Source organism: Stegostoma tigrinum, chromosome 38 (genome assembly GCF_030684315.1).
Source record: "Stegostoma tigrinum isolate sSteTig4 chromosome 38, sSteTig4.hap1, whole genome shotgun sequence".
Classification (NCBI taxonomy): Eukaryota; Metazoa; Chordata; class Chondrichthyes; order Orectolobiformes; family Stegostomatidae; genus Stegostoma; species Stegostoma tigrinum.
This window is the reverse complement of record NC_081391.1, coordinates 4233354-4261289: the sequence shown is the minus strand read 5'-3', so window position 1 is coordinate 4261289 and position 27936 is coordinate 4233354. Positions and strand designations below refer to the sequence as shown.

General features: G+C 40.5%; 1 protein-coding gene across 3 annotated transcripts in view; it reads right to left on the bottom strand.

Moving 5' to 3' along the window:
• The window catches only part of tom1 (target of myb1 membrane trafficking protein), a 91997-nt gene extending 64061 nt beyond the window's left edge, over positions 1-27936 (bottom strand). For 2 of the 3 annotated variants that reach the window (XM_048521145.2, XM_048521146.2), the window contains exons 1-2: positions 27790-27934; positions 11462-11546 (exon numbers count right to left, since the gene is read on the bottom strand). In XM_048521145.2, coding sequence (XP_048377102.1) covers positions 11462-11546; positions 27790-27841 — 137 coding nt within the window. In that variant the 5' untranslated portion in view covers positions 27842-27934. Of the gene's footprint in view, positions 1-11461; positions 11547-27789 lie in introns of all 3 variants that reach the window. The other variant, XM_048521144.2, reaches the window with a different exon arrangement.

The following is a 27936-nucleotide window of genomic DNA, read 5'->3' as shown; positions in this document are numbered from 1 at the left end:
ATTGCACCATTTGGGACTCCTCAGCACTGAAGTAATCCATGTTCAAATGCAACAAGGTTTAGACAATACCCAGGCTTGATCTGACATGTGACAAGTAACATTTGCATTACACTAATGCCAGGCAAGACCATCACATTAAGAGACAGAGACAATCTAATCATTGCCCCTTGCACTACCATCACTGAAAGCCCCATTATCAATACCAATGACCAGAAACTCAACTGGACTTGCCATATAAATACACAGTGGCTTCAAAAGCAGGTTAAATGCTAGGAATACGACAGGAAGTAACTTAGCACTTGATGCCCCGAAGTTTGTGCACCACCTGCAGGTTACAAATCAGTGTGAAGGAAAATTCCCCATTTGCTTCAATGAGTGCAGCTCCAAAATTACTTAAGAAGCCTGACGCCATCTGGACAAAGTAGCCTGCTTGATTGGCACCATATTCACAAAAAACAACACCCACTCCATCACCAACGATGTTCAGTAGAGTTTGTATACCATTACAAGATACACTGCAGAAATTCACTAAAGGTCCTTAGATAGTGCCCTCCATGCACATAATCACTTCCAAGTAGAACAGGTCAGGAGATACATGGGAACATGGGAACACCACCACTGCAAGTTCCCCTCCAAGCCTCTCTCCATTCTGGCTTGGATACATCATCTTTCACAGTCGCTGGGTCAAAATCCATAATTCTCTCCCCAATGACATTGTAGCTCTAACTACAGTACATGGATTGCAGCAGTTCAAAAAGGCAGCTGACCACCTTCTCAAGAGGAACTAGCGATGGGCAATAAATGATGGCCATTCAAGAACGCCATGTCCCCCAGGTGAATAAAAGGTTAATGACTGATTAATCAGGTTCCATTGTGTTAGTGAATTCACTCCTGGAAAAGTTTGTGTGTAAATAATCAACAGGTCATGCAGCAAACTGCATTATGGTTTTTACAAAATATTTAAAACCAGAGGCCCTTTACATCCCCACAATTGTACCTCTCACCCTGCCAATATTACACTGTTGAATTAGTGATTTGGCAGATTCTAGTGAAGTGTTTTGCCAGCTTAACTGTAATCATATTTATCAACCCTCACTGTAAAAATGAAAATGTAATTTGCATTTGTACCAGATTGTTCCAGAAAGCCATAGCTATGCAGAATTTGCGTGCTCTTGAACTAGTGCTTTAACAGCTTCTGACACAATGGTACTGGAAGCTTTGTAGCTAAGTCTGCCAGTGCTTCAGCTATGGCTCAATTCTAACAGTCATCTCAGCAGATTCAGAGTTCAAGATTCCGCTTCAACACTTTCAGCTCAACATTCCAGTTTGACTCATTGTAACAATAAGGATGTGTTACACTGTCTGAAGTACAGCCTTTTGGAGGAGATAAAACCAAGTAAACTAAAACAACTCTGTGGTACTAGAAGAAACAGCGTAGATTTTGACTGTGCCATGGTCAATAATGAATTAACTAGAACTCAAGGAATTAACTAGAAGAGGATTATCTGTTCAATATCATATGCTAGAGAGACCTTATACATGCATACAGACTGCCGTGCGTCCTACATTAGGAACCACACTTAAAGTGTTTGATTATCCCTAAAGCATTTTAGGAAATCCTGCGGTCACGATAAACCCTATAGTAAGACAACAATGACTCTCTTTCTTGGCCTGAAATTCCTTAGGAAAGTACGTATTTCATTTGAGCCTCCAGATAGCTAGCCTCTCCTCTCTCCCTCTCTCATACAATGGATACTCAAGCTGACAATGTTGTCATCCATTAACCCAGACTACATTACAGACAAGAACAGTGGTTCTGCATCTTTCATGTCACAACTGGTGTCTAAGCTACATAATTTCACTAGAGCAATCCTCTGTTGGGTGCTAAGACTCAAAATGATGTGAAGCCAACCATGCATTTTCCAATAACAAAACCATCACAGAAGTGATGTTCCCCCACCCCCCCATTGAATTCTAACAGGTAAATCCTCATATGCCAAACTGTCAACACTTCTACGGTTTTATTCATTTGTCAGCATATTCTGATGGATAATCATGAGATTGAAACCTGCTGTGTGCTGAATCTGGTCCAGAGTACAGGCAACAAATCTCTGGGGTTGCTAACAGAAATCCTTAAGAGATCCATTTTTAATTTTTGGGAGACTCCAGGGCATGCCAAGAGGTTGTCAACCTGAATTTTGTTTACTAAAAGATTCCTGTGCATTGTTGCATGTGAGCATTAGCATTTTGTCTCTGGATTTTTTTTTCTGCACCTCAACTCAGACCGACACGGTTGCTCAGTGGTGAGAAAACAAAGTGAAGAGCTCGATGAACTCAGCAGGACAAGCAGCATCTTAGGAGGATGCTGCTTGGCCTGCTGTGTTTATCAGCTCCACACTTTGTTATCTCGGATTCTCCAGCATCTGCAGTTCCCATTATCTCTGCTCAGTGGTGAGCACTGTTGCCTCACAGTACCTGGGACCCAGGTTCGATTTCACCCTCAGGAGTGGAGTTTGCACATTCGCCCCGTGTCTGTGTGGGTTTCCTCCAGATGCTCCAGTTTTCTCCCACAGTCCAAAGGCGAACAGGTTAGGTAGACTGGCCATGCTAAATTGCCCGAAGTGTTTAGGGATATGTAGATTAGGTGGGTTATACGGAGATGGGACTTGGTGGGATACTCCAAGGGTCAGTATGGGCTTTTTGGGCCGAAGGGCCTGTTTCCACACTGTAGGAATTCTATGATGAACTCTTACCAAAGCACTCAGTCAATATTGACTAGAAATGCAATAAAATGCACAACAGTCATCTGTTCAACAAAGAGTTAACAAAACAAGCTGGTGTCCAAGTGAAGCAGCAAGACTTCCTTAGAATAAACCAGCTTGTTTATTCCACTAAAATGATTGGAAAACAGTTGTCCAAAGGGGATTGTAATAAAGACAAACAGGGGAAAAAAATCTGTCAGACTTGACATTGTTCAGTAATTCTCAGTTCCCTCAAATGATTCAGTGTGTAGGTTGGATCCTATGGAATTAAAATGGCCCAAAGTGACATGGCTTGGAAAAAGTGAGGTTAGGATTAGATCAAAACAATAGTGAAATAACTAAAGCAGGCAGCTCTTAAATAATGCTGCTATCTGACTTAGCCTATCAGCAGAGTTTGTAATGTAGACTTCTCAGTAAGACATAGAATTTTGCCTCCTTGGCTCCAGAAAATCCCATTGCCTCATGCCATCAATGATAGCCGTGAAGAGTCCACTGTTGTCTTGCACCGGCAAGATGTAAATCTTTAGCCAAACTCCAGTACTGTTCCAGTGCACTTTGGGGATCTCTAACCCTTAAGGTATAATCACGATTTTGGGACTGGGACAAGTATGGCACATTGCTGTACAACATGGAGATTTTTTAAGAGGCTCCAACTTTAAACTCTTACCATGATGGTATGTTTCTATACTCACCAAATATCTGGCTGAAAGAAAAGAAACAATGGCTTAGTTAAATGCAGACTAAGCATCACTGAGTCACAGAGGCCAGGAAGGTCAGATTTAACAGCTATTCTGGATTTAGTTAGCTAACCTGATTTAAGGAACACAATGACTACGGACAGACAAAAACAAATTAATCCAGAAAAGATACCGAGTTGATTCAGTTCGCTTATGGATGCATAATTCAACTCAAATTCATCAATATATAGAATATTGTGATGCAGAAACAGAACAGGAAGTAAAACAAAGTTCATAGACTTTGCAGCATCGTAATCACAGGGAGGACTTCAAGAAACTTAAGCCAACTGTTTAATTAAAATTTTAACAACATTTATTACTACTTGTTTCAGCGTATGCAGAGTTTACAAATTAATTATTGATTAATTTTGAAACAAGGTTAAATCCATTCACTAAAACGTAAATCTAGACTGCAAGTTCCTCAATTAGTTTTAGAAATAAGTTACAAACTAGCACATAACCAGTTAGTCAGGACTGAAGACTGTTGGGGTCTGTGGGCCAATTAAAGGGATAAGTAGCATCCTCTGCAGTTACAAATAAAAGCTCCAGGATAACGTGTTACCTGTGATGGCACAATAAGACAGTTTATCGGAAAAACTGGAGGGAAACTTGGTAAAACTTATTGTATGGTCCATAACGGGGGAATAATACATTGGGAAGAAAGCTACCAGATGAGAAAATAGCACATGCTGGAGAAATTATGTTCTTTAAAAAAGAAAGGACATCTGGCCTGATAATTTCAAGATGCTTGCTCATGCCATTGTTTCTTTATGGACATGGCTAAGTGATAATGTCATTGAACTGACAATCATGTCCCCAGAGCATTAGCCTGGCCCATATAAGTTTAACAACTAAAACAGCAGCTGGTGAAACTTGCATTCAGCTGATTAAAAGTTAGCCTCAGTAATGGTGACAACAACTACCATCAATTGTTGTAAAAATCCATCTGGTTCAAACATATACTTTAAGGAAAAAAAAACCTGCCATCCTCATCAAGTCTGGTCAACACGTAGCTCCAGACGCACAGTGATGTGAAGCTGACTCGAGAGGGGGTGGGGGAGAATCTGGTGAAAACAGCAAAAACCAAACTTCTATACTTTTTATTTTCAGGAAATGAAAGTAAAGCTGAAACCAAAGAAAGAAACGAGTAACACAAAGCTCAAGAAACATGTAAATGTTTTGGAACAGAAGTGTAACCACAGATAAAGAGGAAGGGCAATCACTGAACTAAATCATCTGTCTAGTAATATAGCCAGTATCTTAAATAAAAATGAGGAATTGAGGGCAAAAATCAGCAGCAAGGAACCACCAGATGTTGCTTTTCACAATCTTTTTTTTTAAAAGGTTGTAGTCTCTGTTGCAATACAGAAAACAGGACACTCAGATTGCACATAACAAGGTCCTACAATCAGAAAAGTGGTAACCTGCATTTGAGAAGTTAGTTGAGGATAGATATCAGTCAGAATGATGCACCTCCTTAATTCAAAATCAAATCTGTACACTCACACGGGAGGGAGACCAGGATTAGATTAGATTAGGATGTGGTTCAAAGTCTCATTCAACAATGAAACACTCCCTTGAACACAAAAATCAAAGCGGAATCAAATCTTGAAGTGGGGCTTGAACCCACATCCTTCTAAGAGGCAAGACAGCTATCCACTAAAACATGGCTCACAGAAAAGTAGCTGTATCAGTCAGCCAGAACATATTGGCAGCAAATCAAAAAGGGCCACAACTAACATTAACACAAATGGATTCATATGAAACAGAGATAAACAAATACAAAAGATCAGTCACATTGACATGATTATACTACAAACCACATAATAGGGGAAGGAACATTAAAGGGAGAAAAAATGTAGGCCCTATGAAATGAATAAAAGACAATTGTTGAAGATTTCAACAGCCACGAAATAAACCGGCAATAGGTAGTGAAAGAGGAAAAAAGAACCATATTTTTAAACAGTGCTTAACTTCTTTCTTACTACACAAGAGAAATACCATGGTTTAATAAAGAAGTGGGAAACGAACCACAGCAGACAGGAGAAACAGGGTGCAACTAGGCAAACATAATAATAAGATTTAAGAAAATGACAAAGACATTGGCATAAAAAGACAAAAATCAAAGTTCGCAATTGAAAAAAAGCTTATTCTTTCAAGGGGTTGAGATGTAACCAGGGAAAGTAGATAGCAATAAAATTAAGGAAGAGATGTAGAATATCAACTGGAAATAAATTTTTCCCCTTAAAAGGTAAATCAGAACATCTGCAGTACTACATGACAGCGGTGTTGCTCAATGAATTGTACTGGCCTCTCGAGTACATATCAAAATGAAGAAGGGAACATCTGCATTTGGTAAGAAACTGGGCAAGGAACAGCACCGTGAACACGTGAGGCCAAGACATTTAACCTGCAGTAAAATGTGCATACTCTGCCAACAAGAGGAGGATATTTAAATGATATCCAAATGGAGAAATGCAACTGGTACAGGTGGTAAGAGACACCTGAAGGTGGGGTATCACAGATTCAATAATGGAATCCTGGGAGAACAATTCTGAAGCCTCAACTGATCGAGTTTTTTGAGGACATAACCAAAAAGATGGACAAGGGCAGAACAGTAGAGGTTGTTTAATGGACTTAAGTAAAGCCTTTAACAAGATTCCGCACAGTAGGCTGATTAGTAAAGTTGGATCACACAGGATTCAGGGAAAGCTGGGAATTGAAGACAAAAATGGCTTGGGAGTAGAAGACAGGGGGTGATGGTGGGAGTGTTGTTTTTTGAACTGGAAGCCTGTGACCAGTGGCATTCTACAGGGATCGGTGCTAGGTCTGTTGTTGGTTGTCACTTATGTAAAGCATTGGATGAGAATTTCGGAGGAATGATTAGTAAAGTTGCAGAAGACACCAAAATTGGTGGTACAGTCAAAAGAGAGGAAAGTTCTCTAAGATTGCAAAGATGTCTTGATCAATTAGGTCAACGGGCCGGGGAGTAGCAGATAGAATTGGACAAATGCGAGGTATTGCATTTTAGTAATGCAACTGCAGGACTTGTACAATAAATGGCAGGGCTCTAGGGTGCATTGTCAAACAGAGACCTAGGGGTTCAGGTACACAGTTCTGTGAAAGTCACATCACAGGTGGACAAGATGGTTAAGGTGGCATTCAGCACGCTTGCCTTCATTGCTCAAATCATCAAATGTAGCAATTGGAATGTCATGTTGATGATGTATAAGCCACTGGTAAGACCTCTTCTAGGAATAGGAGACCTCTTCTAGGGTGCAAGGAAGTGGAGTTGAAATGCCATCAGCGATGATTAAACGGCAGAGTGGACTCGATGGGCCAAAAGACCTTATTTCCACTCCAATGTCTTATGGTCTTATAGAATACTGTGTACAGTTCTGGTTGCCCTGCTACAGAAAGGACGTTAATAAATTGGAGAGGGTTCAGAAAAGATTTACTAGCATATTGCTGGGACTGGAGAGTTTGAGTTATAAAGAGAAGCTGGATAAACTGGGACTTTCTCCTCACTGGAATGTTGGAGGTTAAGGGGTGACCTTATAGAGGTTTACAAAGTCACGAGGGGCATTGATACAGTGAATAGCAAAGATCTTTTCTCTGGCTTAGGGTGGTAGTTCAAAACTAGGGGGCATATTTTTAAAGTGAGAGGAGGAAAAACTTCATTGGGACCTACGGGACAACATTTTCCACACACCAGGTGGTTTGTATGTGAAATGAACTGCCAGAGGAAGTGACAGACGCAGGTACAATTACAACATTTGGACAAGCACATGAATAGGGAAGGTTTAGAGGGATATGGGCCAAACGCAAGCAAATAGGGCTGGTTCCGATTGGGGAAGTTGGTCAGCATAGACGAGTAGACTGAAGGGTCTATTTCCGTGCTGTGTGATTCTATGTGCTATTATGGCTTCCTTTATGCATAAACTGACAGTGAATCTACACAACAAATAAAGCAAATAAATAGCATAGGGAAATGATAGCCTGATATTATTGCCAAACTATTAATCCAGAAACCCAAATAATGTTCTGGAGGCCAAGGTTCAAATCCTGCCACAGCAGATGGTTGAATTTGGATTCAATACATAAAAGGAAAATCTGGAATTAACAGCCTAATGATGACAATGAAACCAACGTTGATCATTTGAAAAACTCATCTGATTCTCTAATGTCCTTCAAGGAAGGAAACTGCCATCCTTACTTGGTCTGGCCTACATGTGACAGCAGATACACAGCCATATGGTTGACTCTTAACAATTGGGTACAGGTATTAAATGTGGTCCAGCCAACAACACCTGCATCCTATGAATGCATTAATTAGGCAGATAATAGCACCCCTATAAGATCAGCAAGGCCACCTACATGTAGGACTGCAGATGGGCGAGTATTCTGCATCAGTGTTTGCTGTGGGTGGAAAAGGTCGAAAACTCAGAAATAAATAGAGACATCTCAAAAAGCGTCCCTTTTCCAGAGGTGGTGGTGCTGGACCTCTTAAAATGCAATAAGGTGGGTAGATCCCAACAACCTGAACAGGTATAGCCTAAAATTATGTGGGAAGCTTTCAGAAATGAAATAGCAAGGGAAGTGATTGCTGGTGCCCTGCTGAGATATTTGCATAATCAATAGCCACAGGTGAGGTGCCAGAAGATTGGAAGTTGGCATGATTTAAGGAAGGCGGCAAAGAAAAGCCAGGGAACTATAGACCAGTGAACCTGACATCAGTGATGGGCAAGTTGTTGGAGGGGATTCTGAGGGGCAAGATTTACACGTATTTGGACTGATGAGGGGTAGTCAACATGGCTTTGTATATGGCAAATCATGTCACACTAACTTGATTGAGTTTTTTGAAGTAGTAATGAAGATGACTGAAGAAGATACAGCAGTGAACACAGTCAATATTGACTTCAGTAAGGCGTTTAATTAGGTTCCACCTTGGTAGATTGGTTAACAAGGTTAGTTCACAGAATACAGGGAAAGCTATCCACTTGGATACAAAATGGCTCGAAGGCAGTAGACAGAGTGGTGGTGGAAGGTTGCTTTATGGGCTGGAGGCCTGTGACCAGTGGTGTGCTGCAGGGATTAGTACTGGGCTCACTTCTTTTTGTCATTTATATGAATCAACTGGAAATGAATTAGTTGGTATGGTTAGTTAAGATTGCAGATGATACAAAAAAATAGTTGGTGTTATGAACAGCAAGGAATATTATCTCCAAGTAAAACAGGACCTTGATCAAATGGACTGATGGGCCAAAGACTGGCCGATGGAACTTAATTTAGATAAATGCGAGGTGGTACATTTTGGAAAGGTAAATCAGAACAGGACTTATACACTTAATGGGAAGGTCCTGGGGAGTGTTGCTAAACAAAGAGACCTTGGAGCCTAGGTTGATAGTTCCTTGAAAGTGGAGTTGCAGGTAGTCAGGATAGTGAAGGCAGTGTTTGGTACACTTGACTTTATTGGTCAGTGCTTCGAGTACGGAATATTGCTTAGGCCACTTTTGGAATACTTTGTGCAATTCCTGTTTCCCTGCTATAGGAAGGATGTTGTGGAACTTGAAAGGAATCAGAAAAGATTTACAAAGATGTTGCCAGGTTGTAGGGTTTATCCTATAGTGAGAGACTGAATAGAATCAGACTCATACAGCATGGAAACAGGCCCTTCGGTCCAACACGCCCATGCCGATCAGGTTTCCTGGACTAAACTAGTCCCATTCACCTGCGTTTGGCCCACATCCCTCCAAACCTTTCCTATTTATGTACCTCTCTGAATACCTTTTAAATGCTGTAACTGTACCTACCTCTAAAATAGGCTGGGGCTACTTTCCTTGGAGCACAGGGGCTTAGGGTGACCTTATGGAGGTTTATGAAATCACGATAAGTGGTGCAGAGAGAGCACACCAGCGACCAGCAGTCAAACCACAAGGAGGCTTCCTGCACTGTTCTACTGCAGAGAGCCCTTGGAGTCAGACCATGATTTTTGCCTTTTAATTTGCTCCTCATTTTCTGTATTCTGTACCTAAGCTGGTGCCGTGTATTAGTGACGTTGTTATTCTGTTCAGTAATCTGTAACTGAAGCTGTACCTCGGTAACTCTGTACCTAAGATGGTGCTGTCAGTGGTGACTTATAAACTTTTCACTATAATCATTTAAGTACATATGACAAAGCTGATTCAATTTATTCATGGAGGGACATTGATAGGATGAATAGCCTTTTCCCCCAGGTAGGGCAGTCCAAAACACAGAGGGCATAAGGTTTAAGGCGAGAGGGGAATGACTTAAAAGGGACCCAAGGGGCAACATTTTTACATAGAGGGTGGTGTGTGTGTGTATGGAATGAACTGCCAGAGGAAGTGATGAAGGATGGTACGATGACAACATTTAAAAAGGTATCTGAATGGAATAGGAAGGGTTTAGAGGGATATGGCCTAACTGCTGGCAAATGGGACTTAATTAATTTAATTATCTGGTCAGCATGGACGAGTTGGACTGGAGAGTGCTTCCATGTCATTCATCTCAGTGACTGTATAACTATTTACAGCACAACTGAAGAGGTTATAATCATGAAGCACTGAACAGGTTACAGGCTACTCTCTCTCAGATAAGGCAATGAGCTTACTTTTTAAAAAAAAAATCAGACATTAACAGCACTGCTCAGGCCATCATTTTTTCTCTAAGGCAATTGGGAATTGAGAAGATGGTGCTGAAGAGTCTTCCTGAATTGTTGCAGTCTACGAGGTGCAGGTACATGACAGTGTTGTTTTGGAGAGAATTCCAGAATTTTGATCAACCAACACCAAAAAAAAAGTGACAACATAGATCTGAGTCAGGGTGTTGTGGTTTGGGAGGGAATTTGCAGGTGGTTGTGTTCTCCAAAAGCAGTCTTTAACTATTTAAGGGGTATAACAGAGTATATTGAAAGATGTCAAAGAAGGCATAAATAGTCTCTACTGCATCCAATAAGGAATTTAGGAGAAACTCACTATTACATGTTAGTTGAGGTGAAGAGCATAAGAGTAATCAAAGGACAGTAAATATTTGAGAGAAAGGAATCTTGGAATCAGAGAATGATTCCAGCTGAATGACTTTGTTCAGTACCACTGCGTCCATGTTGGTGCTCTCTAGAAGAGCAACATAGCTAGCCCCATTCTCTTCCTCCGTCTTTTCTATAAGCTTGCAAATCTCTCTTGATAATTACCCAATTCCCTTTTAAGAACCATAGATCAATCTAACTCGCCACAGATTAAGTAGTGCATTTCAGATTGTAACCTTTATTTTATAGTTGTTTTTTAAAACTAATCTTGAATTGATTTGCACTTCTGTCACTGGAAACAGTCGGTCCGTAACTCAAGTGTGGTGCATGCACAGAACACAATAGCGCGGTTATAAAAAAGCGCTATAACTTGCTTGCTTTTTCACTATTTCTTCCATTTATACAGATTCAATATGCCTTTATCATTTTTTCAACTCACTATGCCACATTTAACCTTTGTGCATGGAAATGCCAATCTGTCTGCTTCTACATCATCTCTTGCATTGCACTCTCTTTGTTCTTCCTACCAAAATGTATCATTTCACACTTGTCTATATTAAGGTTTTTTTGATCATAAATCTGTTCATTCCACCAAACTATGATCTTTAGAAGTCTATCACAATCCTCGCACTTCATAAACAAAATTTTGTTGCATAAAGGATATTAACTTAAAACACGAAAAACAACATTCCTTGTATTAAACCCTGGTATTTTCTCTCAACCTGCTAGGTTGTGTTCTATGTTGAAAGCATAATTGTCGCTATCGCAAGAGTTTCTGGCAACATATTTCACATCCTAACCATCACATGCAAAAAAATTTTCGTAATCTCCTCCACTCAAGAACAACATTCCTGCAAGCAAAGACAGATTGTCACTTCAAGTTTACTTATACTTTGCTCAATCATAATACTACTCACCCCTCCTCAGTCTCATTAATGATATCACATATCTCCATGTTGAGGCCCCAATCCTCTGCCTGCAAAGAGCCATCTGTTGCTTGTTCTGTTTTTAAAAAAAAAGTACAGCATGTTAGGAAGCATCTTAACTGAAAGCGATCAGAGACATAACAAGTAAAAGTTAGTTCCAATACTTCGCAAAATAGAAATGTGTTTTACAATCTTTTAGTACGTTATCATATTAATTAGTATTTGCAACTAAAATTGTTTGATCTTTCCAATTTATCCTTTTTGTAGCCTTCCCCTTGTCAATTTGGCTCCTCTTCCTCCTGAGGAGTGGGTGCCATTCTAACCACACTCCCAATGCTGGCAATTACCCTCATCTTATTTCAAAAAGGGTCACACTTTTGGGTAATCCTTAATAGAAAATCTGTAATATTACATGATAGCCAATTTCCATTCTGTTATCAACCAAGACTTAATTGCACACGCTAACAACGTATGCGCATTCACTCACGTCAGGAATCCAAGTGGATTCTTCATTCCCTCAACCACAGATCTACAGCCATTTATCACCCTTGCTGCCTTTCTAATTTCCTGTCCACCCCAATAAGTGCTTTGTACAAACTAACAGGGTGAACAGAAACACCAGGACTCAGGTGACTTCTTGTAGAACAGAAAAATTTGCATTCACAGTTCCTTTCATATTTTTAGACAGAGTGCCTTGAAGAACAAAGAAAATTACAGCGCAGGAACAGGCCCTTCAGCCCTCCAAGCCTGTGCCATCCAGATCCTCTAAGTCTGTTGCCTATTTTCCAAGGATCTATATCCCTCTGCTCCCTGCCCATGCATGTATCTGTCCAGATACATCTTAAATGACGCTATTATGCCCGCCTCTACCACCTCCGCTGGCAACACGTTCAAGGCAGCCCACAAGCCTCTGCGTAAAGAATTTTCCATGCATATCTCCCTCAAACTTTTCCCCTCTCACCTTGAAATAGTGACCCCTAGTAACTGAGTCCCCCACTCGGGGGGGGGGGGGGGGGAGAAGGAGGAGAGAGGAGCTTCTTGCTATCCACCCCGTCTATACCCCTCGTGATTTTGTAGACTTCAATCAGGTCCCCTCTCAGCCTCTGTCTTTCTAATGTAAATAATCCTAATCTACTCAACCTCTCTTCATAGCTAGCACCCTCCATACCAGGCAACGTCCTGGTGAACTTCCACTGTACCCTCTCCAAAACATCCACATCCTTTTGGTAATGTGGCAACCAGAACTGTACACAGTATTCCAAATGTGGTTGGATCAAAGTCCTACACAACTACAACATGACCTGCCAACTCTTGTACTCAATACCGCATCCAATGAATGAAAGCATGCCTTAGGCCGCCTTGACCACTCTATCCACCTACATTGCCACCTTCAGGGTACAATGGACCCAGATCTCTGTACGTCAATTTTCCCCAGTGCTTTTCCATTTACTGTATAGTTCACTCTTGAATTGGATCTTCCAAAATGCATCACCTCACATTTTCCTGCATTAAACTCCTAATGCCAACTCTCCACCCAACTTTCTGATCTATCTATATTCTACTGCATGGTCCCCTTCACTATCTGCTACTCCACTGATCTTAGTGTCATCTGCAAACTTGCTAATCAGACAATCTTTACCTTCTAAATCATTTACGTCTATCGCAAACAACAGTGGTCCCAACACGGATCCCTGTGGAACACCACTGGTCACAGTTCTCCATTTTGAGAAACTCTCTTCCACTACAAACCTCTATTATAGTTAATTAAGCACTTTTTCCAAAAGTATTCATTCAAATATTCAAAGTAGGAGCAGGATAGGGTCTGTTTCCGCGCTATGACACTTCAGTCCAACCAGGCCATGCTGACTATAATCCCAAACTAAACACATGCCACCTGCCTGCTCTTGGCCCATATCCCTCCAAAGCTTCCTTATTCAAGTACTTATCCAAACGACCTTTAAACTTTCTAACTGTACCCGCATCCACCACGTCCTCTGGAAGTTCATTCCACACGAAGCACTGAGTAAAAAATTTGCCCCTCATGTCTTCTTCAAATCTTACCCCTTGCCTCAAAACTATGCTGCCTAGTTCTGATTTCCCTGCTGAGGGAATTGACACTTGCCATTCACCTTATCTATACCCTTCATGATTTTACAAACCTTTAAAAAAGGTCACCCCTCAACCTACCATGCTCCAGTGGAAAAAGTCCCAACCTATCCAGCCTCTCCTTACGAAATCCTCCATTCCCAGCAACATCCTGGTAAAACTTTTTGAAACCCTCTCCAATTTAATGATATCCTTCCCATAACAGTTTGACCAGAACTAGACAGTGCTCCTGAAGAGACCTACCAAAGCCCTGAACAACATCAAAACAATGTCACAGTAGGCCAACTAGCCCCTCTAGCCTGCTCCACTCATCAATACGTTCATGGTTAATCTGACTGTAACGTAAATTCAAACTCCCACTTCACTCCTTGTTTAACAAGAATCTATCTAGCTCAACCATAAGATGTTCAAAGGCTCTGGGAACTCTTCTTCCTTGGTAGAAAGAAGGTTCACAAACCCTGGAGAAAAGTCATTTCTTGATATCATGTAGAATCAAAACAGTTGAAGATATCCTTCTGTCGTGCCCAGATGCCAGAGGTCAAGACAGATCATCCTCTGAGCATTTTTGGTTGAGGGTGAAGGTAGATACTTCAGCCTCAGCTTTTTGCACTAAGGTCTGGGATCCCCCACCATTGAGGATGGGGACATTTTTAGAACCACCACCTTGTTACTTGTTTAACAATCCACCACCATTGCAAAGCAAGCAAATGCAAGAACAATCAAGACAGGAAAAAGGGACGGAAAGAGGAGGCAGGCTCAATGGTTTACTTTGCCTTGGTCATCTGCACAAATAGCATCTGTGACTGACAATCAGACAGACATACAGCTCGTACTTCCTCAAAGTAACGGAGTACAATTAACACTAAACTCCTCTGTATAGTGTAGAATATTCAGGAGTACAAACTGAGGAACTACATTTTCAATTGAATACCAGTCAGTCAATTAAAGTAAAACAGTGTCATTCTCCCATAACATAAAAAGTACCACTGGAGCACTGGGTTGCACCACAACAAAACAACTGGTCAGACATAAACTGAGACAAATATAAGATAGCGGGGAATCCACTCAAGTGTTGAAGAAAAAAATAAGCTATTTAGTTGATTCTGACAGGGTATTAGAAAAAACAAACACATTTTTCAGGCACCATGCACGCACAGAACAAACATGCTCCAAATCAAACTAATAAGAACTTAACACAAGCAGCATTATAAAAATGGAGCTGCCATAATTCAGGCAGTGCAGCTGCCTGAAGGAAACCACTGCAAATGTTTACTATCCACTACCTAGGAGAACCAGCGAATATGGCTATTTCCACAGGATTCAAAGATAGACACTTGTAATCATGAAGTCATTAAAGGCATTACTGCTCGATACCAGTTACTAAGTTGGAGAATCAGGGTGATAGCAGAAGCCCATTGCTTCCTTTTATTGGAGGAGGATAGAATCAGCTTCCTTTGCAGTTTATTTATAAACTAAATAGCAGGAAGATAAATATGACCAACCAGAGCTACTAACATGTTAATGACCAGCACTCAAGACCTTTAGGTAAACACGGTTTACCATTCAGGGTTTCTCTGCATAGCTCAGGTAAACTTTCACAAACATATGTGGTGCCCCAGGCAAAGTTCCAGAGTTCTTCTGGCAGAGAACCAAGACGAACAGAGAATACTTGCCCAAAATGATCCTCACTGAAATATAGGAAAAGCACATCTTGGAAATCACACATCCCCCATAAAACCATTGACGGTCAGTAACATAAGAATCATGGGAAAAACTGAAGCGTCATTGTCTGAATCGTCACGGAGTTAGTCACAACCTTTTATACAAGTTGTCTAGGGAGAGCCAGCAACAACTGCCTCAAGAGGTATACAAAAGGTTCCACACAGAAGATAAGACTTGCACACTCCACTCCCAACACAGAAAAGAGGGTGAATGGGGACGACAGTAGACAACAACTGACCTAAAACCAGGCTCTGTGCGCAGTTCTGTTCAAACATATTTGCATAATTGCCCAGGTGCAGCATCTTCCACTAGCCAGCACAATCCGACAATGTCGAAGCCCATACATTTTCTTCCCTGCCTCACATTAAAGACATCAAGGCTTACTTTTTAAATGACAATAAAACTACAACAATTTAAGACAACTGCATATGGGGTCAGCAAAAGAGAAACAAACATTTTTAATAAGTGTTGAGTCTTCTGCTAGTGAGCAACCAGTTTTAAAATAAATGCCAGCAACCTTGAAAAACTGTACAAAGCTATTTCATTGTAAACAATGGTAATTTTCTTTGCAAATTTAAAATATGTCCAATACTAAAAAGAGCTCAAATTAAAAAAAGTCTGTTCAATGGCTACAAGCAGGTGCAATTTGAAGAACTTGTTACTTCAATCCGAGGACATGGCATAGCTGTGTAAACAGAGCCTATTCCATAGTTCTTTATAAAAAATCCAGCATAAAAGATCATACAGACTCTTAACTTCATTCTACATTCTGATCTGGCCAACTTTCAGCAAATTACACAAAGTAGCAGAATAAGTAAAGTACTGAATAAGTAAAGACATGAAGTGGTCTAAGGACTGCGGTGTTGACTAATTAAAATGACAGAATAATCCACAAAGAGAGGGTGAATACAGGAATAGAGACAAATACTTACAGATAAAAGACAATTGATTTATCTTGTATGCTTTAAAGCAAATAACTTTGGTTTGTAAGGTACAAATGTCACAACAGTGAAATCAAGAAATTGGTGTATAAGCTATGTGGATAATCCTAAAATCACTCAATTCTCAGTCAGAGTAACAATCTCTTCACACACTCAGCAAGGGTCCACAATTGGGAAATTTCAGGTTGACAATTGCAATTCATTTCCCCAACAAGGGGGTAAACAACTTTATGCCCTCTTACCTGATCTCCAGCAAACATCAGATCACTCAATGTCAAGACCAATCTGTGTCAAGACCTGGGGCCTTGCGGCTTTGCATGATTCAGATCAGCATTACCCATGTCAGTTCTTCAGAAGGACAGAGTGTTTGATGACAAAGACATTAAACTTTGAATGATCATTGTCTACAAGCTCTAGCGTTAGTTCTCTTTCTCCTGCCAAGATACAAACAACCTACAGCAGACATGTTAATTCTCAGAGAATTATCATCAGCAATGCCTCCACAAAATACGAATCCAGTAGCAAGACAGGCCTTCCACTATCAATGTCCTCCCTCCAATTAATATCCCCAGCATCGAGGCACTGGTAGCTGCCTGTCAGTAATTTTAGGAGGGTCATGACTTCTGCATGCCTGACTACAAGACTTCTAAACAAAAAATCTGTACTCCAATCTCTATCATAAAATGTATTTACTAGGAAGGCAGAGAAAACGCTTCAAGGACACCCATTTTGTGTCCCTGAAAACATAAAACATCCTCATCTGACTCATGGGAAATGTTTGCCCAAAACTGTCCAAACTGGAAAAGTATCCACAAGCATGCCAACTGTTTCTAGCATTTCCAACAGATATTAGGTGGAAACGAAGTACAAACAGCGAAAGGAGTGTGCAAAAGCCCAAGCACCCCACCCACTGCCTCTTCAAACACCACTTGTGGTGAGCTGTGTGGCTACAGCACCGCAAGATCCACAACTCCAGCATACAAAAAAAATCATGCTTGGTCTCAAGGGACTGCCTAATGTTCCAGGAATCCTTAGATTCTGGAAAAGTTCCAGAGCATTGGAAAATTGCTTATGTAACACCTTTATTCAAAAATGGGAGGAGACAAACAAAAAAGGCAACTGTAGGCCCACTTAGCACAACACCTGTTCTTGGAAAAACATTACTTTATTATAAAGGATGCAATACCAGATCATTCAGAAATGTATATAGTCAAGCAGTGTCAGTGTGGCTTCATGAAGGAGAAATCATTCTTGACAAATTTGTTAAGATTCTTTGAGATAACAAGCAGGATGGATAAAGAAGGATTACCAGAAGACGTAATATATTTGGATATTCAAGAAGTAATCAATAACATACCACACATCAGTATACTTAGGAGACCATGGTTAGCAGTAGTACATTGTACAGAAAGAGATTAGCTAAGTATAGGAGAGAAAGTTAGATAACATGGGCATTTTCAGGATATCAAGCTGTAACAAGTGCTACAGAGATCACTACTGGAGCCATGGTCATTTACAATACGTAGTAATGACTTGGATCAGGAAAATGAACATCCTAAGCCAAGTCTGCAGATAACACAAATGTAGGTGGAAAGGCAAGCTGTGAGGATGACCCAAAGTATGTGCACAGGGACACAGAGAGATCATGTGAATGGGCAAAAGCTTGGCAGATAAGACAGCGGAGAAGTAGACTATTCAACCTATCCAGTCTGCTCTGCCATTCAATGAGATATTAGCTAACCCGATAATTCTCAATTCCACTTCTCCACTTTATCCCCTTACCCTTTAATTCCCTTCCAGATTAAAAATCTGCCTTTCTCAGCCATTAACACTTAATGACCTAACCTCAGCTGCCCTCTGTGGTAAAGAATTCCAGGGATTTAGTACTCTCAAGAAATTTCTTGTGATCTCTCACTCAAATGGCTGACCCCCATACTCTGAGATTAAGCCTCTTAGACCTAGACACACTCACAATGGGAAACAACCTCTTCGTGTCTATTCTGTCAAGACACCCAAGAATCTTGTGCCTCAATAAAATCTCTCCTCATTTTTCTAATCTCCAATGATTTCAAGCACAACCTACATAACCTCTTGTCCTTCCACCCCCAGAGTCAACCTTCTCCAAAATGCCTCTAATGCCAATGTATTTCCATTGCTAAGGGGACCAAAACTGTTTACATTATTCTAGATGCAAGTCTAATTACTGCTTTATGTAGATTTAGCAAACCTGCCCCCTCTTTTTTGTATTCCATTGCTTTGAAATGAAGGTCAAGATTCCATTTGCCTTCCCTACTAATCGTTAAATGTCAGCTTTTTGTGATTTATTGCTGAGCACCCTGAACCATCTGTCCTGCAACTTTCTGCAGTCTTTCCTCATTTAACATCTCACCACTCTATTCTTCCTGCTAAAGTGCAAAACCTCACATTTTCCCACATTATATTCCACCTGCCAAATTTTGGCCCACTCATTCAATCTCTCTGCTTATGCTTATATCTCTCTGTACATTCTGTGTGTCATCCTCACTACTTGCTATAATTTGACAGAATGTAGCATACAGGTTTTTCTTACAAGAAAATGAGAAACTGCAACACAACAGCAACTTGCATTCCATACAGTTAAAAAACCTCCCCCTCTCTCCCTATTTATTTCAGCACCCTCTCCCCCGCCCCCTTTTCTGATGAAGGGTCTAGGCCCAAAACATCAGCTTTCATGCTCCTAAGATGCTGCTTGGCCTGCTGTGTTCATGCAGCTCCACACTTTGTTATCTCGGATTCTCCAGCAGCTGCAGTTCCCATTATCTTTTATACAAGACATTCAGCTCTAACCAAGAGTCATCTAGGCTCGAAACAGGTCAGCTTGCTTTCTCTCTACGGACGCTGCCCGACCCGCTGTGATCTCCAGTGTAGGTATTTCTGCTATAATGCGCGTTTTGTTAACATGAATTGGCTGTAACACTTTTAATGAATAGTGGACACTGTTTGGATAATGCCAACTTTCTGCTCTACAGGTATAGCAATTTTCAATAGCGATTGCCCCATAATGCGATTTTCTACAGCACAAGGCCACACAAGAACGCAATGTTCGCTTACAGGAGAACTACCTGTACAGATTCCACCATCTGCATTAATTTGCTGCTGCATTTGAAGTAGTGATGGTCAAAGAATATTTGACATGAAGCCACATAAGGAGATATTAGGACAGGTGACTGAAATCTTGGACAGAAAGAAGTCAATTTTAAGGACGATCAGGGCATGGTAAGGTAGACAGTTTAGAACAGGCAGAGTTTTAGTTTATTTAGGATGCAAGGTGGGAGACTGGCCAAAAGGCGATTACATATAATAAAGGCATGAATGAGGGATTCTTCAGATAATCACGTCAGACTGGGACCGAGATGGACGAACCGGAAGTAAGCAGTCTTGGTGGGAGATGACAGAGGTCAGAACTAGTCTGAGGACTGAATAGGAACTTTACACTACTAACGTTAACAGCATGAACAAATAATCCATAAGTCTAGTGTGCTCCTGAATGATATATTTTATTTTTAATGAGGCTCGATGCTAAGATTTGCTTCATAACATTCCTGTGAAGCACCCTGCGCCAGTTTACTATCCCACTGCAGAATAAATTCTAAAAACACAAACATTAACAGAACAAATTTTTCAAGATACCAAGCATACAAATTCCCTTATGGCATAGGCAGCCTTGGGCATGAAGGAAGATGGGAAAGATATACTCCATATCCATTAACCTATTGACAAGTGTTTGCGATCTTGATTGCCCACATTTCTGCACATTAGGAAAGGATGAATTATGTTGGAATAACTGTCTGACCTAACATTTATAAATACCAGAAATATGACAACAGGTCAAATGGCCTTGGACCTGGAAAAGAAAAAGTATCAAGCTTCGTCAATGATTATCACACAGCATCCACAAATGGGACTCTTGGGTGGAAAACGATTAGATTTGTTTGCAATGCTCCTCCACCTGATGGTCTTAGTTTCAGGTACTACCTAAACTCAAGCCTAGTACTGTTTGCTTTGTGTATGGACCTGAATCACTGCACATAACAACAGGGATTTGTTCCAATCAGGTTTAAGATACATACTAGTAAGTTATTTTGGTCCAACACTGAATGCAAAAATCAATCAATCATTCTCAACAGTGACATCTGACTTTTATTTAAATCTCGGGAGTATGCTCACTAGTAAACAGCTCTGATTCAAAGTTTCTAGAAGACAACTCAATAGCCTGTCAGTTATTACTATCCATTACACTTAAAAAAAATACTTCTGGTAGAATGTGCAAATGCAGATCTTATTTCTACCCCAATGCAAAGACCTGTTCTCATTGAGATTTCATAAATCAGGTTGATTTCCTTTTCTAAATCACAATAGGGATTTTAAGGCCAATAACACAGATTGGTTTCTGATTGCTACAACTAGTTATACGGTACTGATTTAAAAACACATCTGAAGCTCAATGCAAAGAAGCCAAGCTTCAAATATTTATTATGTTTCATGTTTCTTGAGCGGTTCACTGGTAGCTGGGAATGTTCTTGTTCAGTATAGACCCACTAACTCAGGAGCCTTATGCAGTGAAGTGACTTCGACCATCTGCAGGGTATGAGTGAACCTGTGTTGTCAGTAGCTACACTTGTCAGGACATCTGCTGGCATGGTGCAAATATACAACCGTGACACCATCCTCACATCCACTGTCGCTCATCTACACTGCTCAGTCATCCAACTGTGCCTAGCCTGAGCCTTTGGAGCAGACTCGCTGGGTTCACAGGTGTACTGCTTCTCCTATATCCCATGGTCTTATGGGATGTGAACAAAGCGGACTAGAAGTGAAATGCTGAAGTTGTGGAAGTCCACATTGAGTCTGAGTGACTGTAAAGTGCCTGAGTGCAAACTGAGGTGAGATTCCTCCAGCTTGGTTAAGCTTATTTTCTTATTGTACTTTAGCAATACATTTGGTGAGGTCATAAATACAAAAGAGAAGATTAAACAACTTAAAAGTTACAAGATCAAATCAAATTGGCTCAATAATAACCTTGTTACACCACATAAATGATTTGTGAAATCTACACAGTAAATGTATTTCAAAAATATAGGTTCCAAAAAAAAATACACAGTCTTTTCCACTGATTGAGCACGGCATTTGGGAACCTCCTATACGTACCACTGAGACAGGCAATGAGAAAACAAAATTTAGAAACAGAAAGTGCTAAATATACCAAACTGAGCAATCATCAGAACTGCCACAACCTCCGTTCTTTATGCTCACAGACTTATTACAAAATATCTGCAAGAGAATGTTGCTTCTTTTTTCCAACTGGTCAATAGATTTCACTCTGAAACAGTTACCAAATATCTGCAGTTTCCAAAATGTCCACAATTAAGGAAGTGACTTTTTAAATCTTGCAGTGCAAAGACAACATTCAGAATTCAATGGCTGCAACCTTTGTATTAAAGTAAATTCCTTTGCTTCTATCTGATAGATGGGTAATATACATCTTCTGAAGCTTTGTTCATCAATTCCTTTCAAATTAAACTTTGCCATCCCTCACATTCTTTTCTGAAATCTCTTCTGAAAGAGAGCAATTGCACTGTTAATAGCAGGCTGTCAACAGGACATAAAGCACGTATCCTAACATTAGAAAAAAGTCAGGATCTGTACTTATTCAGGTTTCCATCAGCTTCGCAAATAAGGACTTGGATACATTATCAGAATCCCAATACCATAAACAAGGTTATGGTGTTGAATCAAGTAAACAGAACAAAGGATTTTCTTTCCAACAGACACTAGGGTGCCAATGATTCAACTCATCCAAGTTACCCATTGTAGCAACGTAGAATAACAAAAACGTCCTTCAATCACACAAGTCACAAGATTAACTTGGAATGTGGAAATCACAATGTGGTAATACAGTGGGAGATGGGTGATCTTCAATGTATTTTTGAAGTAAAATACAGGAAAACTACCCAAAGGTTGGGCTAATGAAGCGTACTTGCTGTAAACCTGATTTTCTTTTTGAATTCTTCCACCTATTAGAGCCCAAAAATTAATTGGTCAGTAACCTCCTGACCCTGACCATTTTAATCGACTTGGGTTCAGTGCACAGGGAGATTTCCAAACCCATGAGTGGCAGAGTTGGCAATTAAGCCCACTGGGACATTTGATGAAAAAAGTTTAAAGGAGAAAATGGGATTTCCCAGTTTACTACTGCCAGTCTCCCAACAAGGCTGGGTGCAGATCACCCCCAGCTGAGTGGGAGTGCCATCAAAATAATGTGGTGCATTTTCAATTTAAGTTTTTAAAACGTGCCTGATAAGAAACCTCCTTGTTGAGGTGTCCTCCAGTCACCCAATTTTGCAATTCAAAAACATTTTCTCAATCCTGTTCCTTGCCTCTGTGACAAAGAGATCAGGCTCATCTAATGGGCAGAGTGGGAAAATACAGTCTTCTCCAAAACTGGCAATGCTGGAGGAGCACAATAATTTACCCAAAAATATTGCAGCCTGAAACAAATATTTTCCAATGGATCCAACATTTTATTGTAATGTTATTTTACAAAATTCTTCAATGTCAGTGGCTGTGTATTTCTTTCAGGCTGAATACATAACCAGAATCTCATCCCACCGAATTACATCCTTCAAATTCTCAACAAATGAAAGCGACTGAACTGGAATTGTTAGTGGGCTATTTACTATAAATCTCAGCAGCTTTGTATTATACAGGCTAGAGTGAGCTGGTTTTGAAAACCTACTTACACAGTACCGCATGACAGAAGTTCACATTCAATTTGAAATGAATAATCAATTGAGAGAATAAATTCATTGAACTAGCACAGAGTGTCACGTTCTACTGAAAGTTCATTGGGCACACTTCACTGCCTTAATCCTAGGTGAGAACGCAGTTGTGAACCAGTAATTGTGGGCATTACAACAAGGAAAATGCTTAGTGGGATACAGGGAAACAAAAAACTGAACTAAATTTGACTACTCTCAAAGGGCAGTACATGCATGATGGGTCAAACTGCCTCCTTCTATGCTATATTGTTCTATGAAGAGGTACTGTCTTCAATACCAAAATGAATTACAAATTAATGTTGACATTAAATTAAGGCTAAAGTTGACTTTATACTTCATCACAACTTCTCAACTTACTTCAGCTTCTCTCAGGCTCACTTCAACTCTCATGAATGCTCATACTACAGGCATTCACCTAAGCTTCACTTTGTAAGCAAGTGAACAAAAGTGTTTGACGACCCATTTTGAAGTAGGTGGGGCAAGTTCTGACCTCAATTTAACATACCAATTGATAGCCCACAAGTGGTTAGTTACATGAATACCATGATTCTTGGACAGATTGGAGGTAATTGGGGAAATTCCCTTGTCAATCACATCTAAACCTTTGTACTGTTTAAAGTGACTGGATTTGATATTACGGGCAAAAGATCCAGGTCTCATGCCTTGACCTCAATTTAATTCATTCCTGTCAGTCATACGACAGATCCTTCAGCACAACTCATCTGTGCCTGTAAATGAAATATCCAAAATCTAATGAAGAGATTTTAACAAAACATGCTGTACAGCCCAAGGAAGAATTTAATAATTTTTGATGATGCAAATCCAGATCTTGAAACATTTTAAAAGAGTGTGTTAATATTGGGAGATGGTCAAATTGACTTTATTTTAGGATGTTGTGGATTGTTGTTGTTGCTGTTTCACAGCTGTAAAGCAAGAACGGAAGTTTCAGAGCAGGTTGGATGTGAATTGGCCTGAAGTCTTCTCAGTGAGATAGATCTTAAAAAAATCCTCCAGCATTGTAGTTGCACAGCATAAAATAACCAGAGAAAAGCCTCAAGGAGCAAATGTATTAATTGAGATAACAAAATGTGGAGGAGTCTTACACTCTACCGATTACCCTCATCAATTGTTTGTGTTATATACAACCACTGTATCGTAATGGAGAGATTGACTTGCTCCAATTTTGGTTTCAAGTTCTGCGTGTTGCAGTAGGAGGAGTTTCTATTTCAAACAGCCATTGTAAATTGACCTCCTTTGCTTTGTTGAATTAATGAAATATTCCACTTGTATACAAGTCTGTTAACCGAGAATCCTGTTGTATGATCTCATTGATGGACATAGTAGTGTCAATAGACACTCTGCATTAAGATTGCAATGAAGATCCAGTGACAATGTAGCTGCTTGCACTGCATAATTTCATTTTAGGCTCCCTAAATACTGTCACAGGTCAACGCACCCCAACATCGTACATCTACAATCCCTGCAAACATCTTCAGAATCAATCATCAACTGAGCTTGGCTGACGCAATAACATGAACAAAACTTCCCCAAGCTCTTAAGCCAAACAGTCCAGCAAGATTCCAACTTATAACACTGGTTGGAAGTGTACACGTTGAGAGATAACTCGGTATATTTGTGGTCTTCTTTTCATCAGGTCCAATAATACTAAGCTGACAGACGAATAGTTTCTGCACTTCAAACCCATGCCCAAGTATCTTTCGCACAGTGGCTCAGTGGTTAGCACTGTTGCCTCACAGCACTAGGGACCCGGGTTCAATTCCAACCTCGGGCGACTGTCTGTGGGGAGTTTGCACATTCTCCCCGTGTCTGAGTGAGTTTCCTCCGGGTGCTCCGGTTTGCTGCCACAGTCCAAACATGTGCAGGTTAGGTGGACTGGCTATGCTAAATTGCCCATAGTGCTGAGGGATGTTTCGGTTAGGTGGGTTAGTCATGGGAAGTTAGGGAGAATGGGTCTGGGTGGGATGCTCTTCGGAAGTGTGGACTTGTTGGGCCAAATGACCTGTTTACACACTGTAGGGATACTATGACTACACGATGTAAAGATGCTGTATAGAAGTAATTCTGCCTTACTTGTATATACCCTCCTTGACTTTTATAGTCTCCCACATAGAATCGTCTTAACTTTGAACAAGATACGCCCAGGCACTTAAGAAACCTTTAACCAGAGAAAATTACGAATGAGAGGTCACCCACTCATAATATTAATTCTGTTTTGCTCTCCACAAATGGTCTGCAGCATTTTCTGTCTTTATTTCAGACCTCTCCTACCTGCAGCATTTATTTTCATCAACATCCCACCTGATCTGAAATGTTTTAGTTAGGAATGACAACCTCCTCCAAAAATGGCTCTATTTGCCAAGGGCTATGAAAATGGGCAGGTCAACCACATGCCAATTCCTGGTCTGTACTGAGTTACTGATTTCTGTTGGAGCAGGGTGGATGCACAATCTATCTCAGATACTCTGGGCCTGGAAGTAAGACAATCTATCAAGCTGTCCATTTCTGGCTACTATGCTGTGATACCAGCTGAAGGTGGAAATCTGATGTTGGCTTAAAATCCCAAGCACCTAAGAGAATGCATTCAATCCTGCAGGGAAATCCAGGGCAGCATAATGTTCAGTTACTTGAATTCTAGAAAAGTCAACTTTCATCTTTTGAGAACAATTCACAATTCCCAAATTCAGACCAACTGTATGACTGTGATACAATGTTAAGTAAATATCTGACCCACGGGCCTACAGCTATTAATTATAGAAAAACTGAATTCAGCCAGCAATGTCACTGAGTGAGTATCTTGCAGAGAAAAGACTCAGCTTCTTCAAGTATGCTAAAAATAAAAAGCAAATCACTGTGTATTTATAAATCATGAGCTCACATTGTTCCAAAACAATACACAGCCAAATATTTAACTTCTAACATCTGGCACAGAAACAAAATGCTAGTAGCACACATCAAAATCTGACATTAAGTGTCATGCACACAGCACCACACAAAACAGCACTGAATCAGGCCGTTCTGCCCAACCGGTCTGCTGGGATGTTTATACTTCACCTGAGCCTCCTCCCACCTTGCTTCATCTCACCCTGCCAGCATATCTTTGCATTTCTTAAACATATTATTCTATTACTAAAGGAACATACTCCAAACATTGGCAAACGGAGGCCAGGACACGGAGTACATTTAAGATCGAGACAGATCGGTTCTTAATTATCAAGGGTTATGGGGAGAAAGGAGGAAAAATGGAATAAGGAACTTATCAGGCATGATTGAATGGGCTGATGGACCGAATGGCCTAATTTCTGTTCCTGTGTCTTATGGTCTTATAATCTGAAATGAAGGCAGAATACTGGAAATATTTGAGATCAGGATATTTGTCTTTGGACTAGTAATTCAGAGGCACAGGCCCAGGCCAATAGTCCATGGATGTGGGTTCATATCCACAGTTACTGGTGGAATTTAAATTCAATTAATGCATTGGGAACTGAAAGCTAGTATCTGCAGTGCTGACTATCATCAAATGTTGTAAAAACTCACTGTTTCACTAATAGCCTTTAGGGAATGAATAAAGATAAAACAGAGAGTTAGCCTTTAACTTTTTGCAATTCTGGTGAAAGATTAAATGGAAATTAAACAGGTATAGGGGAAACAGTGGAATTGTCATTGGTCAGTCATTTAATTCTTCCTGCTTACCATGCTGCTACAGCCTGTTCCTCATGTCCTACCCCTTGATCTACACCTAATGAAAATGTGTCAAAATCTGCAACTCTTTCCAGTACAGATAAAAATTCATCACCCTGAAACAATATTCTTTCCTCTCCATAAATGCTGCTAGACCACCAGAACATCTGCCATTTTGATTTCTTCTACAACTTTCTCGTGTATTCATCCTCTGAAACACACGAACTATTTCCACTTGTACTTACTTCATCTTTCATGTGATTGTGAACATCATTAGCATGACGAGCATTTGTTTAAAGATTTGGGATAGACACCAGAGTGACTTCTACTCAGTTTCAGGGGATAATTATAAGCCAACAATTTTGGTGCTGGGTTGAAGTCACATGGAGGCCAGACCAAGTAAGGGGAAGCAGGTGTACTTCCCTAAGGAATATCAGAGAATCATATGGAACTTTGCAACAATGATGGTTTCATCACATTACCACCAAGACTACCTTTTGATTGCAGATTTTATTAACTGAACTTACATTTCACCAGCTCCTGTAGATAGGATTTGAGGCTGTGCCCTGTTGAGCTTGTCTCAAATATTACTAAACATTTCACACCCTAAGTACTTGATATCAATTTTTAAAAATAAAATACAAATGAAGAAGCTGCAGTTTAGGCAATTTCAAACGTGCGTGTAGGATGTACTCTCACTTGTAAATATGTAATATTTGAATAGTGGAGTTTGGAGTCCCTGAACTGCAAGAAGACTGACAGCCCCGAGGTCCCACCTGTCAATCAACAGGGCAGGGCACCACCCACCTGGACGCCCACTGACGACCGGTACAGGAGAGACCTGCAACTGATTGGCTAACGCAGCTGCCCATCACCAGTCGCATTAACTTCAGCCGTTAAAGGAAAACCCTTCGCAAAGGTTTTAAAACGGATCGAAACCAGACAGGGGTTTTGGTTCAGAGAGACAGGACCGGGGGGGGAGAGACACGCAGCGCCGTTGTTTCGCGAAAATGTACGTTTATGTGTTTCTTACCAACCCGCTGCCCGACTTGGGTGCTGAAGGGATTGCCGTAAAGAAACTCCATCTCGAAGGACTGAAGCAGTGAATCAGTGAAGAGGGAAGGAGCGAACAGCTGACCCGGGACACGTGACTCTGGGCACGTGATGTTTACATCCCATC